General features: G+C 36.3%; 1 protein-coding gene across 1 annotated transcript in view; it reads left to right on the top strand.

Moving 5' to 3' along the window:
- The window catches only part of EEA1 (early endosome antigen 1), a gene marked incomplete at both ends in the record, with an annotated part of 151,706 nt that overhangs the window by 92,241 nt on the left and 37,931 nt on the right, over positions 1-21,534 (top strand). Inside the window, 4 exons of the mRNA XM_080706144.1 lie at positions 2,192-2,392; positions 4,935-5,048; positions 8,134-8,289; positions 15,584-15,723. Of these exons, the coding sequence (XP_080562270.1) occupies positions 2,192-2,392; positions 4,935-5,048; positions 8,134-8,289; positions 15,584-15,723 (611 nt within the window). The remainder of the gene's footprint in view (positions 1-2,191; positions 2,393-4,934; positions 5,049-8,133; positions 8,290-15,583; positions 15,724-21,534) is intronic.

Below are 21,534 nucleotides of genomic sequence, written 5' to 3' on the forward strand. Positions count from 1 at the left end.
TTCAAAGGTTCCAGGTGTAATGTATCAGATCTCTGACTCCCCTGAGTATTGGCCACTGGCATTGCCACTGCCTCCACCATTTCAAATCCTTCCCAGGCTCTTTTTCCACTCTGAATGTTGTCCAGTGTTCCTAAGCATGCGTGATGGTAGCATTCGACATTTGGTGTAATTTCTCCAAAAAAATAAAGTTGGTAAGATCCGGTTTCTGCTTCTCCTGAATACAAGTCTCCACCACCATCGTGGAGAACTCTTTCAACACCGCATTTCTCCTTGGTCTCCGCTAAACTCTCTCCTTATATGTGATGTCTGAGATTCTTAACAATAAAGAGAAATAGCAGTCCTCTTTCACGGCGAATTTTTCCATAAGTTCCAGTGCATTTAGATAAGTTTTGTCTGCATCTCCAGTGTCCTGGCATCCATAACGGCTTTCTTACCTCCTCTCCGATATTTTTCTTTATCTTTTTCTGTTCTGGGCCCGGTTTCTCCAGGGGTCTGGTGTGCTACTCGCAGTTCGGCCCGGGGCCCAGAGTTCCGCGACCCGGGCCCCAGCTGGTGTGCCCCGCGCGCGACCCTCGCCCAGAACCCAGCATCTTACTGGGCCTGGTTTCTCCAGGGGTCTGGCGTGCTACGCGCAGTTCGGCCGGGGCCCAGCTCATTTTTTTTTTTTTTTTTTTTTTGGTGGTACTGGGGTTCCTGGAAGCCCTTCTACCTCCGGACCTATTTTTGCATTTTTATTTGGAAACAGGCTCTCCTAAGCCAGCGCGCGGGGATAGCTTCGAACCTGCGTGATCCTCCTGTCTCTGCCTCCCAAGCGCGGGGATTACAAGCGTGCGCCACCACGCCCGGTGTCCCCAGCTCATTTTAATTTAAAAAATGTTTGCCTTTGCCGGGCGTGGTGGCATACACTTGTAATATCTGCGCTTGGGAGGCCGAGACAGGAGGATCTCGCAGGTTTGAAGCCAGATGCGCTGGTTTAAAAGACACTGTTTCCAAATAAAAAATATAAAATAGATTTGGGAGTGTAGCGCAGAGGTAGAAGGGCTTCCAGAAACCCCAGTACCATAAAAACAAACAAACAAACAAACAAACAAACAAAACAAAACAAAAAAAAGTTTGCCCTTAAAAGACACTATTAAAAATATATATTAACAGAAGCTAGATGTGTTGTCACACACCTATAATTCTAGTACTTGGGAGACTGAGATGGGGGATTGCAGGTTCTTGGCCAGCCTCAGCAACTTAAAGAGCCCTCAGCAACTTAATCAGATTCTGTTTCAAAATAAAAGAATAAAATAGGGCTGAGGTATAACTCAGGTAGAATGCCCCTGTGTTCAATCCCCAGGACCACAAAAAAAACCATATTTTCAGCTTGTCTATTTTAAACATTTATATATATGTTATATAATATATATATATATATATATATATATATATATATATATATATATATATTTTTTTTTTTTCCCAGTACTGAGGATGGAACCCAGGGGCATTCTACTTCTGAGTCATACCCCCAGCCCTATTTCTTATTCTTCATTTGGAAGCAGGTTCTCACTGAGTTGCAGAGGTCCTCACTAAGTAGCTGAGGCTGTCCACGAATCTGGATCCTTCTGTCTCAGCCTCCCAAATGCTGGGATTACAAGTGTGTGCCACCATACTTGGCATTTTCTAAACATTTTTAAATAAAAAAATTAAAAGTTTGTAAATAAAAGAAGACACCATTAACCAGGACACAGACTAGGAGAAAATATTTCTAACACATCTACCTGAAAATTTAGAATATCCAGAATATATAAGGAATTCTTGTTATTCAATCAGATAGGAGGTGGTAATGACTACAAAAGGACATGAAGAAACATTTTGGAATAACACATTCTGTATTTGATTACAGTTATAATAAATGAATGTATACACTTATCAAATCTCAACTTGTACTTAGATTAATTGTATTGCATATAAATTATAGCTGAATAGAGATGATTTAAAATAATGGCCCTGAACTTGCTGTTATTTCTTAAGATTCTAGATATTGTATTCACTTATTTTTGAAAAGATGTGAGTAGTTTTACTTGAAAAAATTTAAGATAACTATCACAGAAGTTTAGTATTTTCATGATGTTTAAATTCGTCTTTCTTAGTTTTTGTGATATAATTTGTGAACCTCATAATTGGAATATTGCTTACGTAATAGGTAACTCAACTAACAGAGAAGCTGAAGAATCAGTCAGAAAGCCATAAACAAGCCCAGGAGAATTTACATGACCAAGTACAAGAGCAGAAGGCACATCTAAGAGCTGCACAAGACCGGGTCCTTTCCCTAGAAACCAGCATCAGTGAATTAAATAGTCAGTTAAATGAAAGTAAGGAGAAGGTCTCTCAGCTGGACATACAGGTAATATTAAATTTGTATGTATGAGTAAAGCACCAGTTTTAGACCATCAAATGTTTTGAACTCTCTCTCCTTTTGCCTTACATATTAGTAGAAAAAAATGGGGAAGAAAAATTAGATAAAGTATCCTGAGGGTTTGTTGATATTTCTTCCTTGGGCAGATTTAATCTTCATCTCACCCTCTTTTGGCAAACTACGTACATCTCCTAAATTCACTGCACCTTTTAACTTTTCTTCATTTTTTTCTTCATTTTGATCAAGTCATTATTGCTTTGGAAGTTTAAATTAGCTTGATATTATTCGACAAGATTTCTATACTTTTAAAAAATCATCTTTAAAGCTTTGAGTTTAAAAATACCTAAATATGGGAGTATGTATGTATGTATGTATGTATGTATGTATGTATGTATGTATGTATACTTATTTTTGGAGGTACTGGGGATGGAACCCTGGGGCTTTCTATCTCTGGGCTATACTCCCAGATCTATTTTATGTTTTTTTTGGAAACAGGGTCTCACCAAGTTGCTGAGAGCCTCAGTAAGTAGCTGAGGTGGCTTTGAACCTGTGTGATCCTTCTGTCTCAGCCTCCCAAGCACAGGGATTACAAGCATGCGCACCACGCCCAGCCTATTATGTATTTTAATCATATCCTTTCAGAAGTTTTGCTCAATGACTAAAGCATTGTACAGGAAGTAAGACATACTACTTTCTTCATTCTTCATTCTTTCTTCTTCTGTATGATAAAAAATTATAGAAACATTTCTAAGTATTTTACTTTATTTTTAGGAGACTATAATAGAATAATATGAATGCTATACTTATTAGAACTTGAAGAGAATACCCAGTTTCTGTTTTTAAAAATATAATTATTTGGCCGGGCGTGGTGGCGCACGCTTGTAATCCCCGTGCTTGGGAGGCGGAGACAGGAGGAATATGCAGTTTCGAAGCCAGCCGCGCTGGTTTAAGAGACCCTGTTTCCAAATAAAAATATAAAATAGGTCTTGGGAGTGTAGCCTGGAGAAGGGTTTCCAGGAACCCCTGTACCACCACCAAAAAAAAAAAAGTTTTATATATATAATTATTTGTTAAATAAAACTATATGATAAAATGACAATGTATATAACAAATTTAAGAAAGGAGCCGGGTGTGGTGGAGCATTTGGGAGGCTGAGACAAGAGGATTGTGGTTCGTGGGCAGCCTCAGTTATTACTTAGGCCCTTTGCAACTCAGTGAAGCCCTGTTTTAAAATAAAGAATAAAAATAGGGCTGGGAGTATAGATTGGAGGTAGAATGCCCCTGGATTTCATCCCCAATACCAAAACAAAACAAAACAAAACAAAACAAAACAAAACCAGGGACAGGAATAAAGGAATGAACCCTGGGAAGGAATATGAACAGATTAGGACAGTCTTTGATTACTTTTTCATTTTACAATCCTTCCTTTTAGAAAAGATTACCCTGTTCTCTTATTCATTTGAGAGTTAGTAATTGTGTGGCTAGATCAGTCAATTTTTTTTTAACCATCATTGCTTCATTTATTACCTTTACAGCAACCTCTTCATTGCCATTTGTGTTTGAAAAATATTATTTATAGATATTTTTCAGTTTTTTGAGGCTTTTTTCTAAAACTTTTAACTTTTTTTTATAAACTAATGTTACTTTATGAAGTAGGATTTGTTTTTTTTTTTTAAAAGATCTGTCAGTTTTGAGTTCTGTGACATACCTTTGACCTCTAATTGCAAGATTCTTTCTTGTAGGGATGATCAGGAAAGTGTCAAAGTAAATTATTATGTACATATATGCAGCACAAGTCATGAGACTGGTCTTGATGCTTTGCTTCAGAGGTTTAGTGCATAAGTTGCAAAAATTGTAGCATTGCAGAAATTGGCACTTAGTCTTGAGTTCACTGAATATAAAGAGACTGCAGGGGGGCCCCACCATATGAAGAACCATATATTTCCCCCACTAGAAGCATTTCTAAAATAATGTAAACTATGTTCCAGAGCTTCAGAAAATATGTCACATTTGAAGTTGAAGCATACTATATTAAAAGATCATGAGAATACTATATTAAAAGTATTATAGCTTAAGAATACTATTTTAAAATATAATGAGCAGTTATCATGCATTAAGTATTTCATGAATTGTTGGTTCTTCAGATAGATAAAAGGCCACATATAAGTGAAGCTGACTTCCACAAAAATACATTCTTCACAGTCCCAGATATAAATTTACCAATATAGGTATGCTTCCTAATGTTTAAGGTATAGATTTCTTAACAGAGGGGGTACTCTAGTGTTTTGGTGTCATATAGAAACATCTTTTCATTATTTATTATTTTCATTATTTATTCAAACATTAAGAGTCATCCCCCTACCATTTCTATTTTGGAGATTTTCATAGACATTTTTAATATCTAAATCCCTTGTTTTTTTAACCAAAATATTTAATTTTTAAATAGCTTAGTGACAAAAGCAGTGTATGTTCAAGCAAGGGGAAATGCAGAACTAAATATGGAATTAAGTAACTTGAAATTTTGTTACAGATTAAAGCAAAAACCGAGTTACTGCTATCAGCAGAAGCAGCAAAAACTGCTCAAAGAGCTGATCTTCAGAATCATTTGGACACAGCTCAGAATGCATTGCAAGATAAGCAGCAGGTAGGGAATCTGATGCAATTTCATATCATAACCTGGTACTTTTTACATGCATGTAATAATGATACCTAGTTTATATAATCTTGTGATAGACTTGCTTATCTCCCTTAATCTCTCCCTGAGTTGAGAACCAGTTGGGTAGTAGATGTAGGAGTCAGACAGATGGAGACAAAAATACCAGCTTTGCTTTTGATAAAATTCAACTGTGGCATGATGGTGCACATCTGTAATCCTAATACTTGGAAGGCTGAGACAGGAGGAGCACAGGTTCACAGCCAGCTTCAGCAACTTAGTGAGCCCCTCCATAACTTAGTGAGACCCTGCCCTGTTTCAAAATAAAAAACAAGCCGGGCGTGGTGGCACATGCACTCTTGTAATCCCCATGCTTCGGAGGCAGACAGGAGGATCGCGCTGGTTTGGTGCCAGCCTCACTGGCTTAAGAGACCCTGTTTCCAAATAAAAAAATATAAAATAGGTCTGGAAGTGTAGCCGGAAGGTAGAAGGGCTTCCAGGAACCCCAGTACCACCAAAAAATAAAAAATAATAAAATAAAATAAAAATAAAAAAATAATGCGGGGGTATAGATCAGAGTAGGAATTTTTAGAATTTACTTGCTGTTTTACTGGTTATTGATCCATTTAAAAAATGATGTGTAAATCTACCAAATTAAAAAGCAAAACAAAATAGTTTTTCCTTTTTGCCCTTTATTCTAATCCCATTTTTCTCCTAATATGGAATGTTTTCTATTAGATTTGGTATGTATCCTTTCAGACCTCTACAAATATTGAAAAAAATAATATGTACATCTTTTAAATGTATATACACAATAATATTTTATCACAGGAAATTATGCCATACATGCGTTTCTGCAACTTGCTTTTAACTTACATTTGAAAAGTCTTTTCTAAGCATGAGATTAGAATCAGAAACTATAATGGCAAAAGTAAAAAAAAATAAGCACTAAAAGTTTAAAACTTGTCAAAATATTAGCAAAATTCTAAAGCAAGTAACAAAAAGCTGAAACATTTTCTAGATTATAGCTGTTGGAGAATTAATATCCTAATTATTTCAAATACTTCAAAAGACCTAAGTGAATATGCGAGAATATACAAGTTAGTATGGCGTTCAGAATTTTGTATTTCTGATTAGGGATATTCAGCTTGTAAAAGTCTACATAAATATTCTAAAATCCAAAAAAGTCTGAAATCTTAAAACCTAATGATTCCAAGCACTTCATTTAAGGCCATTTTAAATAAATAAATATATATGTATATATATGTATATATGTATATATGTATATATATATGTATATATATTCATAACTATATCAATAAATGTTCAAGTTTCATAAACTTGTATGAATTGCAGACTAAGTGTGGTGGCATATACCTGTAATCCTAGCTCCTTAGGAGGCAGAGGCAGGTAGATTGAAAGTTTAATGCCAGTCTGGGCAATTTAGCAAGACCCTATCTCAAAATAAAATAAAAAGGGATGGGGCTATGTCTCAATGGTAGAGCATAGGTGAGGTCCTGATTTCAATTTCCAGTACGCCCCTCCCACAGACTCAATTGCAAATTAAGATAACTATAGAATATATTTGCCCTTATAGAAGAAAACTATGTGTGTATGTGTTTAATTACCGCTGTGAACATCACAGAGCATGTAGAAGACCAAACCACTTTAATATATTTAGATATATATTTAAATATCTTTAGTTCAACCTTTTGGGGAAGAGAGACACTATTTGGCAATATATTTTAATAACTTTAGAGGTTTTTTTTTATAATTTTTAGGTCCTATATAGTTTTTATTGTAATGGAATAGTCTGTGCTTTATTTTTTTTTATTTTTTATTTTTTTGGTGGTACTGGGGTTCCTGGAAGCCCTTTTACCTCCGAGCTACACTCCCAGACCTATTTTTACATTTTTATTTGGAAACAGGGTCTCCTAAGCCAGCGCGCATGGGGCTGGCTTCGAACCTGCGCGATCCTCTTGTCTCTGCCTCCCAAGCACAGGGATTACAAGCATGCGCCACCACGCCCGGCTTAGTCTGTGCTTTAAATATTTGGATTTCTGTCAATATACAAAAAATTTAGTAGTAATCTAAGAATCTAAAGCAGGAAATTTGGCTAAAATTGGACTGTACCAATAAACTGGAAATAAATATAGTTAAGTATAATATTTTAGAAAACATGATTAGAAAGATTTATGATACATTGCTGTGTAAAACAAGTTTAAATAAAATAGTATGTGAGATATTGTTTTTATTTTAAAAATACAAAAATATATAAATTTCTATATAGAAAAGACAAAGGAAAATTATTATAGCATTAACAGTAATTATACATGGTTAGTATAATTTACTTGTAACTTTTTGTTCTCCCTGTGCAAATTTCAAGTAAATTGAACATATATAAAAATTAAATTACTATGTTTTAAACATATCTTAAAATATGGTGTTTTGAATTCCAAAATATTAATAACAATATAAAAGTGTTTTTATTATTAGCCTATTTGATATTATGTGTTTTAGCTCTGAAAATAACTCTTTCTACAAAAACATTAAGTTATTTTAGCTGGGTTTGGTGCTATATGCCTGTAATCCTAGTACTTGGAAGGCTGTGTCAGAAGAATTACAGGTTTGATGTCACCCTCAGCAACTTAAGAGAGGCCCTCAGGAACTTAATGAGACTGTTGCAAAATAAAAAATTTAATAGGGCTGAAGGTATAGCTGAGAGGTAGAATGTCCCTGGGTTCAATACCTGGTACCACAAAACAACAACAACAAAATTTATTTAATTGGCTAGACATGGAGCTCTATTGAAGCCCTGGGTTTGATCCCCAGGACCACAAGCAAACAACAAAAAGGTTATTTGATAAATATAGAAAGGTTGTATTTACATGATGTAAAGATTCAGTTCAGTTCCTTTATAATGGTAAATAAAGATAGCTTATATCATTAAATTTTTCTGAAGTCATGCTTTAAATATTTTCTTACATAAAATTAGAATTTTTATTTTTGCTTTGAACATCTGGGCAGTGTAATATAGTAAACTTTACCAAAGTTTCTTCAATTGTGCTTTATTTAGGAGTTAAATAAGATAACTACTCAATTGGATCAGGTCACTACAAAGTTACAAGAGAAACAAGAACATTGCATTCAGTTGGAGAATCATCTTAAAGAATATAAGGAGAAGCACCTCGCCTTAGAACAAAAGACTGAAGAGCTACAAGGTCAAATTAAGGTTTGTATAAAAGAAGTTAAATTTAGCCATATTTTCTGTTCTATAAAGTTCTGGAACCTGATGAAGTACAGAGAATCAGGTTTTTTTTTTTTGACAAAGTAAGGTGAAGTTGTGGTGTAACATTTCAAAAAGTATAGTTTTTCAAGTTTGAATTTTTATATGCTTTTATTGGGATATTGTAGTCTCACATCATAATGTAAATCATGTTGGCAGTGACATACATGCACACAGTACTTGATCCCCTCCTGCTCCCTCCTCTTTCCCTTTCCCCTATATAGAGTACTGAGATTGACATTGGTATTTTTACATATGTACACAAAGCCAATGGTTGTAATTCCTTCATTGATCCTCACTCTTCCTCCTCTTCTTCCTAGACCACCTCCCTGGATTCATGGAGGTTTCTCCTGCATTATCTGGAGTTTTTCTTGTATCCCAATTGCATCTTAGCTTCCACAAATTGGAGAAAACATATGACCTTTTACTTTCTGTGACTGGCTAAACTCACTTAACATAATATTCTCTAGGTCTTTCCATTTTCTTACAAATGACATAATTCTGATCTTTGTTATTGCTAATAGAATTTCATTGTGCAAATATCCCATAATTTTATAATCTTTTTATCTGTTGATGAACACCTAGGTTGGTTCCATAATTTGGATATTGTGAATTGTGCTGCTATGAACATAGATATACATATATTACTGTAGTTCTCTGATTTCAGCCCCTTTCTAAAGATAGCCAGGAGTGGTATAGCTGGATCATGATGGATCCTTTTCCAGTTTTCTGAGGAATCTCCACAATAATCTCTATGGCAGCTAAACTAATTTGAAATCTCGCCAACAGTGTAGGAGAGTTCCAATTTCCCCATGTCCTCCCCAATATTTATTGTCTTTTGACAATCTCTTGATGATTGCTCTTCTGATTGGGCTTAGAAGGAATCTCACTGTTTTGATTTGCATCTCCTTGATTGCTAATGGTGTTTAACAGTTTTTTATGTATGTGTTGGTCATTTGCATCTCTTCTTTTGTGAAGTGTTTATTTAGTTCAATTGCCCATTTCTTGATTGGAGTTTTTAAAGTTTAAAATCTTTTAAATTGCCAGGCATGGTGGTGCACGTTTGTAATCCCCTTGCTTGGGAGGCGGGGACAGGAGGATTGTGCAGGTTCGAAGCCAGCCTTGCTGGCTTAAGAGACCCTGTTTCCAAATAAAAATATAAAAATAGGTCTGGGAGTGTAGCCCAGAGGTAGAAGGTTTTCCAGGAACACCAGTAACACCAAAAAAATAAATAAATAAATAAAATATTTTAAGTTCTTCGTACATTCTAGATATTTGGCTTTCTTTTTAGCTCTTGATGGTTTTCTTAAATGAGCAGAAATTTTTAGTTTAATTTCATCCATTTATTAATTCTTGTTTTAATTTCTTGAACTATGTGGGTCTGGTGGAGGAAGTTTCTACCTGTCTCTATATGTTGGCATGTTGGACCTATGCCTTCCTCTAGTAGTTTCAAAGTCTCTGGTCTAATTTCCAGGTCTTCAATCCATCTCAGTTGACTTTTGTACAGGGTAAGAGGTAAGGATTTAGTTCCATTTTTTTTACAACTGGAGAACCAGTTTTCCCACCATTTGTTGAAAAGGCTGTCGTTTCTCCATCGTATGTGTTTGGCACCTTTGCTGAAAAATCAAATGGCTCTAAGTTTGTGTATTTGTTTCTGTATCTTCTATTTTGTTCTCTTGGTCTGTGTGTCTGTTTTTGTGCTAATACATGCTGTTTTTTTTTATTACTATAGGTCTATAGTATAACTTGAAGTCAAGAATTGTGTTGCCTCCTGCATGGTTCTTATTGCTGAGAATTGCTTTGCTTATTCTGAGTCTTTTGTTTTCTATGTAAAATTCAGAACTGATTTTTCTAGGTCTGTGATGAATGACATTGATATTTTGATAGGGATTGCATTGATTTTGTAGATTACTTTGAGTAGAAAGGCCATTTTGATATTTATTCTACTTATCCAAGAGCAAGAGAGAGCTTACTGTTTTCTAAGATATTTAATTTCTTAAGTGTTTTATAATTTTCATTACAGAGGCCTTTAACTTCCTTGGTTAGATTTATTACTAGGATTTTATTAGTTTTGAAGTTATTGTGAATGAAATTGTTTTTTTACTTTCTCAGTATATGAGTGGTTGTCATAAAAACTACTGATTTTTTTTTAGACTGATTTTGTATCCCACTACTTTGCTAAATTTGTTAATTAGCTCTAGTAATCTTTCGGTTGAGTTTTAGTCAACAGTGCTATAGTCTGCTGATTCTAGGCCCCTCCTGTCTGAATATTCATAGGAGTTATCTGCTGATTCACATTTCTTCTGTGTTCCCATGAGAGGTTATGGAGGTTGAGGTGGACCTCATGTCTGCAGGAGTAATCACAGACACTGTGCATTTGTTCATTGCCATGCATGTGCCTGTGGCTGTGTAGGGTAGTTTCCCACTGGGACGGTTTGTTAACTCACAGTCTTGTTGAGCACTGCTTACCTCCTTGCAGGCAGAGATGGGTTCAGCTGCAGGTGCAGGATTTAAGTGGGTTGTCTGGGTAGTTGGGATTTTGTTAAGCATGGAGAAAAAAGTACGACTACTTTTGATGATGGTCTGTATCACTCGCTCAACAAAGTTCTGCTGTTTCTTTGCTGGAATTGTTCTCTTAGAGCTGTCGGTTCCAGCAACAGCCAGCCTCACACAGGGTCAGCAAGAACCATATCTGAATTTTGAATTTTATTTTATATTTATTTACTTCATTAATGGATGGCATTTATAAAGGACAGTTAACATATATACTGATTTTATTGTAAAATGTTAACTATTTCTAAGAGACAATCAACTAGAGATCTTTGCTATAATTGGAAAAAAATTATCAATATTTTTTATTGAAAAGTCTTTTCTTAGCCGGGCGTGATGGCACACACTTGTAATCCCAGCATTTGGGAGGCTGAGACAGGAGGATCGCGGTTCGAGGACAGCCTCAGCTACTACTTAGTGAGGCCCTTTGCAACTCAGTGAGACCCTGTTTCAAAATGAAGAAGAATAAAAAATAAGACTGGGAGTCTAGCTCGGAGGTAGAATGCTCCTGGGTTCCATCAGTACTGAAAAAAAAAAAAAAAGTCTCTCCTTGTAGCTTCACTTTTCCATCGTTTTCCCTTTTAACTATAATATTTCAGATATGGTAAACTGTTTTCTTTTTAAAACTTTATATTTATAACCTTTGGATTTTTCTTATTTAATAATACATTTAGGCCATAGTAAACTAAAACTTATTTTAACACAATTTCAAGTGAAGATTTACTAAAGAGATAAAATCATTAGACATTATTAGAGGAGAATTTGATCTGATCTGAAGCTATTATCCTCTAAGTCAGTACTTCTAATCAAACAAAAATTTGTCAAGTTACTGTGTATGTGTATACACAAATTTTATATATTTAAAAACATCATATTTTATTATATATGGTATACTACAATCAGGTAAAGCCTCTGTTTATGGTTATAGATGAGACTTGGATATGTAAATATGTATATGCATACCAATATAAGAGAAGAATGTCATTTACAATTCTGTTTATAGGTTCTTTTTGTTTCATTTTTTCTTTATGGCCAATGATAGTGGTAATGACAAGTCACTTTAGGTATGGTTGAAAAGAATAAAAATACCATTTTACTGAAAAGTGATGAGATTCTATTTGGTTAAAGAGTGTCTATTGTGATTACCAGCTCTTTAACATTTTCAAATCATCAATTTAAAAAGTACTTCAGATGTTTTCTATAAACATATTGTTACAGAACTTATTACCTCAAGAATCTTTTCTTTCACAGTATGGACACTGGGTAAGAACCATAGTACCAATCGTTTTTAAAATATTTAAGTCTGTAAATATTAATATGTAACAAGTATATTGCTTATAGACAAAGTTACATTTAGAAGTTTGATTTTATTTGTAAAAATATGCACATAATTTGTATATATACATAAGAGGCACACAATACTCTGAAGAATAATATTACTATGTTAAAAGATTAATGAATCAAAATCAGGAATTTAATTGGCTTCATTTTTAGGGCCAATAGATGACGATGAGAAAGACTTCACGATAGCTCCATTTTAATTTTAAATAAAATCACGTCAGTGTTAATTATGAATATAAAGATGGAATATTTTAAGTGGATATATGAGTAACCTGTTACATAGTTAACTATTTTTATTCCAGTAAAAATATTGAAGTTTATTATCTTTATTTGCATAGTTAATTTTTAAGATGAATACTTAGTGGCTGCTTAATGTATAATATGTATGCTACGTCCTATGAAAAATTGTAAAATAGACTTCCGGGAAGATGGCGACCGAGAAAAGCGGGGCTTAAGAGTCCCGCTAATAACCAATCTCCATTATCACAAAAAGAGCGCCTTTCATAGCCAGAAAACACCATCACCAGAAAAACAAAAAAACCACCAGGCTCCAGAGAGAAAGCGGACTGAGAACAGAGCTCAGGGCCACAGAGGAGACACACGCGCCCGAGGACGCGGCAGCAGCGCCATACTGCCGGCGGCAGCAGCGAACTCAGCGGACGGCTACAGCAAGCCGAGGTGAGCCGATGCGGAACAGCCAGGCGGGATCTTTCGGCGCAGACAGCATTTAAAGCTCCCAGTGGCTGAGCTCAGCACACGCTGCAGGGATTCAGAGTGGAAATCAAAACCAGAGAAGAAAAAATACGCCAGCCTCATGGCCGAGGGCGTGGCAGAGGCACCATATTGTCACCGGCAGCGGCAGCAGCAGTGAATTCACCGAGTCCAGTACAGCTACATCTACGTACTCAAGAACAGTGAGTCAAATTGCGGGCCACAGAGGAGAAATCCCAGTATTGTGCCTCCTGGGACTTGACCCAGTGAGGGAGTGGTGGTGGCAGAGATATCACACCATAGGAGAGCGTGCAACCTGGCACCCCCCATAGTTTAAAGCAGCCTCTATCGACTCCCTGGGTCGGAGACTCTGTGATACAACCCAGTAAAGGAGTAGTAGGGTCTGAGATAATACAGACTCGAGATCCAGAGCACCTTAAGTGAAGCCATAGTGACCCAAGGGAAGAACCCAGAGAAGGCACAAACCTCCGAAATCATGGGAAAGAGGAATAACACTGAAGTAATGAATGTGCACAACCCCACAACATCAGAACCTGATAAAACAGAAAATAAGAGATTTCTAGAAGATCAAATCAGGAAAATAACTGTAGAAATAATAGAGGTGCTTCGAAAAGAACTCAGAGAGAGCCAAAAAGAGATAAAGGATGCAATTAATGAAGTAAAGGCCTCAATTCAAAGCACAAATAACCGATTAGACCACATGGAGAACAGAATCTCGCTCTTAGAAGATGAGCAATCCACAAATGAATGCATAGTTTCTAATCTAGAAAAAGATATCCAACAGCAGGAATCTGACATTGAAGAAATATGGGCCCATCTTAAGAGAGCTAACCTAAGAATAATTGGAATAGAGGAGGGAAAAGAAAGTGATACCAAAGGGATCAACAATCTCTTCAAGGAAGTAATAGCAGAAAATTTTCCAAATATAGAGCAAGAGGTTGATACACAGATCCAGGAAACTTATAGAACTCCCTTTAGACAGGATCCGAGAAGAGGATCCCCACGCCATATAATTGTCAAAATGACCAATGTGGAAGCCAAGCAGAGAATCTTAAAGGCAACAAAAACAAAGGGCCAAGTGACATTCAGAGGCAAAACAATTAGAATCACTCCAGACTTCCCAAACCAAGTCATGAGAGCCAGAAGGGCTTGGAGTAACATATTCCAAACTCTGAAAGAAAACAACTTCCAGCCCAAAATTTCCTATCCAGCAAAACTTTCTATCAAATTAGATGGAGAAATAAGAAGCTTCCATGACAAACAGAAACTGAAGGAATTTATGTCTTCAAAACCAGCGCTAGAGAAAATACTCAAAGAGATTAACTACAAAGAAGAAATAGGTAACACTCACCAGAACCAGAGAAACAAGAGTTTCCATCCAACAGACAACTAAGATTGGTTATCTGTGGAGATTCATTATTTATGTTAGTCTTTTACCTATCTCTAAATTGTATTGTTTGCCTTTATTGTTGTTAATTTTTAGGATTTCTAGTTGGGATATTAATATACCTTCAGATATAGCATTTGGAAATATTTTATCCAATTCTATTAGTAACTTTTAACTCTGTTTACATTGTCTTTGGATATACAATATTTTCTTTTATTTTTTAGGGAGTTTGTATATTCTTCTGTTGCCTGTGCCATTGAAATCATATCCAAGAAATCACTGCCAATTTCAATGTTGTGAGGTTTTATGACCCAGATTTTCTCCTAAAAGTTTATAGTCTTAAGATTTATATTTAGGTCTTTTATCTAGTTTTAGTTAATACTTGTATGTGGGATTAGGTAAGGGTCCAATTTTATTCTTTTCCATGTAATTATTATTTTTCAACAATATTTAGTTAAAAGATTATTATTTCCACCACCAAATCTTCGTGGAAACCTTGTCAAAAATAACTTGACAATATAGGGAAGAAGTTAGCTCTAGGCTTGTATTTAACTCCAATGGTCTATATATCTGCCTTTAGAACAGTACTACACTGTTTCAATTATTGTAGCTTTATATGGTTTGAAATCAGAAAATATACATCTTCTAGCTTTGTTTTTGCTTCAAGATTGTTTTGGGTATCTAGAGTCCATATTCCATATCAGGATAGATTTTTTTCTGAAAAATAAATATATGATAGTTTCACCTAAAAAAACAGAAAAAAATATGCTCTGGTAAGAAAGAAAGTAAAAAGAAATATTGAAATGTTATCTTTAAGTCATCAAAAGCTTGGTATCAGACAAATGAAACTGTTATGTGAGATTATCATTTTTAATTTTGGATAAATTGCTATAACACTAGATGTCAACCACTAAGCCAAGCATGGGAGGGAGGGATGGGGAGAGAATGGGGTGGGGATCGGGTGGGGGCTGACTGGGCGATGTGTGCATGTATGTCTACAAAAGTTTGTATCCCACTATGATGTATGAATACAGTGCACCAATAAAATAAAATTAAAAAAAAAAAGAAAAATTGTAAAATAAATAAGCCGCTCTTCAGAATGTTTATTATAAATATTTTATTATGACTTTTGTGTTTATGTCAATATCACTATATATAACCAATGTTTTTATATTTAATAACAGATTGATAGTGATGAGCACTGAACTGGTTGTTATATTTCTTCCATAGAAACTGGAAGCAGATACTCTTGATATTAAAGCAAGCAAGGAGCAAACTTTGCAGGATCTCCAACAGCAAAGACAGCTAAGCACAGATTTAGAGCTTAGAATTACAGAATTGAGTAAACAACTGGAAATGGAGAAAGAAATGTAAGCTAACCTTCCTCACTTACAAATTAAGGGATAAGATTATAAACTAAATATTAAAGCTTCTTTCAGTCTTGCTATCATTGTCCTTAAAGATTTGATAAATGTTTCTTTTGTGTTGGTCTTATAAACTGGTGATAGTATTGTGAATGAAAAATAATGTCTTTATAATGTCATTAAAGTCAACTTCACTAGGAAGAACCGAAAACTTAGTTTTATAAAACTTGGGTCAAATAGTCTCTTCATCAATAATATGCAACTATTTTTATTGAGCAATTATTTTGATTTATTCACTAGTTTAAATAAATTAATATAAAAACTTAAAATACAGAGATTTTTTTATGTGTATCATCCAAGAGTAGTCTAGCTCTGCTTTGAGACACTTTACCAAGTAAGGAATGGATTCTTTCTCCTAAGAAATTATAAATATATATTTATGTATATATCTGTGTACATTTTGGCAATTTGTTATTGTAAACCATAATCAGTGTATATTCCTTTTTATTATTTACACATAGTTAAATGAATAGATTTTACACAACACATGTAATTTATATTTAATAAATGTGTTTACTCTGTGTAACCATACCTCCATCAATTCTCCCTCCCCAGTCTGGAACAGTTTTATCACTCCTGGAGTTGCCTTGTGCATCCTTCTAGTCAGTCCCTTACCTTTTCCCTGTAGACAGCCATAGTTCTGTTTTAGTCTCTATAGATTAATGTTTTTAAACTTCATATCAGTGGAATAATATAGTATATTCTTTTTGTGATTGGCTTTTGTCAATTAGTGTAATACTTTTTTTTTAATGTTTGTGTGGTACTGGAGTTTGAATCTAGGGGCATTCTACCTCCAAGCTACAACTCCAGCCCTATTTTTATTCTTTATTTTGAAGCAGGGTCTTACTGAGTTGTGGAGGGTCTCACTAAATGGCTGAGGCTGGCCGTGAACCTGTGATCCTCCTGTCTCCACTTTCCAAGTATTGGGATTATAAGTGTGTGCCACCATGCCCAGCTAGTGCACTACTTTTAATTTATCCATGTACTTGAATGAATTTATACTTTTTTGTTACTGTTTTTTAAACCAGATATAAGATTCTTTTCCCATTGATAGATATTTTGGGATTGTTTCTCATTTTTAACTTATGAATACAGATGCTATGGATATTCTAATACAAGTATTTTGTGTAATTTTTAGGTCAGTGTGGGGTAGATGTTTATTTAGAAATATATGAAACTGTCGAAGGCTGTTGTACCATTTTATTCTCCTACTGGGAGTATTTAAATTGCTTTATATCCTTACTGGTATTTGGTATTGTCAGTCTTATTGATTTTGACCATCTTATAAATGTGAAATCATATTTCATTGTGGCTTTAACTTGCATTTCTTTGCTAAGTCAAGCAATTTTTTGTGCTCTGCATAACCATTCAAACTTCTGTACTTGCACGTACCTATTAAGATGGTGGAAACGTACATGCACACATCACCCATTTAGCCCTTACCCAATTCCTTCCCTATTCCCTCCTCCTCTCTCCTTCTCATGTTTGGCTTAGTGATTAACATTGATATGTTTGTTAAAGTATATCATGTGAATTATAGAATTTTCCTCTTCCCCACTCCAATCCCCTCAGGTCATCTTATTTGCTCATCTATAGAATATCCTTCTTCATCTAGAGTTCCTCCTATGACCATTTCTCCCTAGTTTTCACATATTAGGGAGAGCACTATATTTTTAATTTTTTGTAACTGACTAATCTCACTTAGCATAATGTCCTCCAGTTCCATTCATTTCCCTGTAAATGATGTAATTGCGTTTTTCTTTTTGTCTGAGTAAAATTTCATTATGTACATATTCCATAGTTTTGTAACCCATTCATCTGTTGATGGACATCTTGGCTGGTTACATACTTTTGCAATGGTGAAGTATGCAGCTGTGAACATAGATATGCATGCATTTGTTTGGTAGTTTGGTTTCCTTTCTTTTGGGGAGATACCCAGAGGTAGTATTGCTGGATCATATGATAAGTTCGTTCCCATTCTTCTGATGATCCTTATACTGTTTTCCAAAGTGGTGTACTAATTTACAATCCCACCAAGAATGTATTAGAGTTCCCACTTCTCCACATTCTCATCAGCATTTGTTGTTGTTTGTATTTTGAACGATTGGCATTCTAATTGGAGTTAGGTGAAATCTCAGAGTAGTTTTGATCTGCATCGCAATGATTGATAATGATGTTGAATATTTTTTCATGCATTTGTTGGCCATTTGAATTTCTTCCTTCATGAAGTGTCTATCTAGTTCACTTGCCCAATTTGAATTTCTTCCTTCATGAAGTGTCTATCTAGTTCACTTGCCCATTTTTTTGATTGCTTTTTTAGTACTGAGTTTCTTAAGTGTATATTCTAGATATTAATCCTTTATCAGAGGAGTATTTGGCAAAAAAATCTTCTCCCATTCTTTTGGCTCTCAGTTGAGGTTCTTAATGATTTTGCTGTACAGAAGTTCTTTAGTTTTATGCAATCCCATGTATTCATTCACCTTTTAGTTTCTTGTGCCTTTTGGGTCTTGTTGAGAAAGTTATCTGTGCCTGTGTGTTGCAGTGTTGTACCTATGCCCTCTTCAAGGAGCCTCAAGGTCTTTGGTCTAATTTCCAAGTCTTTTTTTTTTGGGGGGGGGAACTGGGGATGAAAGCTAGGGACATTCAGCCTCCGAGCTATACCCCCTCCCCTGCCCAATTTTTTTTTTTTTATTCTTTATTTTGAAACCGGGTCTCACTGAGTTGCAGAGGGCCTCACTAAGTAGCTGAGGCTGTCTATGAACCATGATCCTCTGGTCTCAGCCTCCTGAATGCTGGGATTACAAGCGTGGGCCACCAGGCCCGGCTTCCAAGTCTTTGATACATTTTGATTCTTATGCAGGGTGAAAAAGTGGGATTTATTTCCATTTTTCTGCATATGGTTAAGCAGTTTTGCCAACACCATTTGTTGAACAGGCTTTTTCCCCCACTGTATTTTTGGTGTCTTTGTCAAAAATCAATTAGCTGTAAGTGTGTGGATTTGTTTGGGTGTCCTATTCTGCTCCATTGGTCTATATATCTGTTTTTGTGTCAGTACAATTGCTGTTTTTATACTATAGTTTTGTAGTATAGTTTTAAGTCAGGTATTGTGAGTCCTCCTGTATGGTTTTTGTTGCTGAGAACTAGTTTGGCTCTTTTTGTTGTTGTTGTTGCTTCAAATGAATTTTAGGACTGATTTTCTGTCTGTGAGGAATGATCTTGATAATTTAATGAATATTACATTGAATTGTGGATCACTTTTGGAAATATGGCCATTTTGGTGATATTTATTCTGCCTATCCATGAACATGGAAGATCTCTCCGTCTTTTAAGGTCTTCTTTGATTTCTTTTTACAATGTTTTATAATTTTCTTTGTAGAGGTCTTTTGCTTTCTTGGTTAAGTATTTTATTTATTTGTGGGAATTTGTGAGTGCAAGTGTTTTTTGGATTTATTTTTTAGGGGATTTATGATTGGTATACAGAAAAGCTTCTGGTTTTTTTTGTGTGTGTGGTAATGGGGTTTCTGGAAACCTTTCTATCTCTGGGCTACACTACCAGTCCTATTTTTTAATATTTTTATTTGGAAACAGGGTCTCTTAAGCCAGTGAGGCTGACTTTGAACCTGCGCGATCCTCCTGTTTCCGCCTCCCAACTGCGGGGATTACAAGTGTGCACAACCATGCCTGGCAAAGCTTCTGATTTTTTAATATTGATTTTGTATCCAGACACTTTTTGTAATTTGTTGATCAGTTCTGTAAGCCTTTTGGTTGAGTTTGTTGGGTCTTCTAAGTATAGTATCATCTCATCTGCAAATCGTGAAATTTTGAGTTCTTCTAATTCTATTTGTACTCCTTTGATTTCCTTTTCTTGCCTTATTGCTCTGGCTAGAGTCTCTAGTACAGTATTGAAGAGAAGTGGTGATAATGAACATCCTTGTCTTATTTCTGTTTTTAAGGGAAATTCTTGTACTTTTTCCCATTTAATATGATGTTGGCTGTGGGCCTATTGTAGAATGCCTTTATGATGTTGAGGTATGTTCCTTCTATTCCAATTCTCTGCAGTGGTTTTAGTATAAATAGATGTTGGATTTTGTCAAATGCTTTTTTGGCATCTATTTAAATGATCACGTGATTTTTGTCTTTGGTTCTGTTTATATGATGAATTACATGGATTGATTTTCATATGTTGAACCAGCCTTGCATCCCTGGGATTAACCCTACCTGGTCATGGTGTATGATTATCTTAATGTGGTTTTGAATGTGTGTTACTAGTATTTTGTTTAATATTTTTGCATATAAGTTCATCAAAGATAAAGGCCTGTAGTTTTCCTTTCTTGAACTGTCTTTATTTGGTTTTGGTATTAATGTGATTCTGGCTTCATAAAATGTATTTGAAAGAGTCTTATTTTTTCTATTTCATGAAATAGATTGAGGAGTATCAGAATTAGCTCTTCTATAAAGTTTTTATTAAATTTACTTGGGAAAGCATCTGGTCCTGGCTTTTCTTTGTCAGTAAGCTCTTTATTGTTGTTTCTATCTCTTTGTTACTGGTTGTGTGCTCAAAGTGCACGTCATCCCTATAATTAGGGCGACGGACTTTTCCTTGATCAAATTGTTGTTGGTACTCTTCCTCATCCAGGAGGTCATCATAAAAGGCACGATTATCTGTTGTAATAACGGCTTCTGCCTCCCCTAAAATATCCTGTCCTAGGAGATTGGCGGTGAGCCCAGACACTACCAGGGGCCGAACCTTCCCCTTCCCCCCACTAGGGTCCCTCCAGGGCAACCAAGAGGAGGTTTCCCATGAAACCCTCTCAATAAAGGTTGGCAAGTCTTCGCTGGGCTTTTGGGTGATTCCCGCTATTGGGGCCTCCGTGGGACCATCATCCAACTTCCTCCAGGCCGCCAGTGCGGTGGTCCTAACCTGGTCCTGGTATGGGAGGGGCAGAGCTGCCTGCTGTTGCCCGGTGGCGAACTGGTCGGTTGTGCCAGTTAACATGCCATAGGTTAGGGAGATGGCCGGGTTGGCGGTCTGGTTTCTTTCTCCTATAATTCTACACTCCTCCTGATAGTAAGCTGTCCATTTCATGAATAGGGGCCCAGGGAGAACAGCCTTGGCGAGATCCTTCCAATCACGAGGGACAAGGGCCAGGTGGTCCAGGCTCTCAATTAGAGTGTCAGCCCAGGGAGAGTTGGGCCCATCTTCTACCACCACCTTCCTGAGCTCCTTAAGATCTTGGGGGATCCAGGGGTGCCAGGTAGTGGGGAGGTTTCCCCCAGGGTTAACGGTCATGGGGAAGAGTTGGGTTTGCTTTCCCTCATAGTTAACTCCTTGATATGGGGGGGGGTGCTGAGGGAGTTATGGGAGGGGGCAAAAGGGGCTATGGGAGGAGAAAGATGCCAGGGGATCCTTTTTTTTGCCAGGGGGCAGCCCCAAAGGGATGGAGAGAGGGAAACAGGGACGGAGAATCTTTGGGGGCTTCCCCAGAGAGGGAGGCCTGTGGGGGGTTTTGGGCATCTTCCCTCTTTACCTTAGGGGGGCATAAGCCCTTATTAGAGCACTTCTCTGAGGGTTGGGGAGGAAAACAGCCCTTCAGTGCTGAGATGGTGGGGAGGACCACGAGAGGGAGAATCTCTCCTTTATCCGTTTGAGCATGCTGGATTAGTATTTTTACCTGGTCCCATGTGTCCCAGTCAAAAAGGTCCCCCTCAGGGAGCCAGGGGGCGATTTTTAAAAAACAACCCCAAGCTTTTCTGGCC

Source organism: Muscardinus avellanarius (genome assembly GCF_963383645.1).
Source record: "Muscardinus avellanarius genome assembly, chromosome: 11".
NCBI classification, from domain to species: domain Eukaryota; kingdom Metazoa; phylum Chordata; class Mammalia; order Rodentia; family Gliridae; genus Muscardinus; species Muscardinus avellanarius.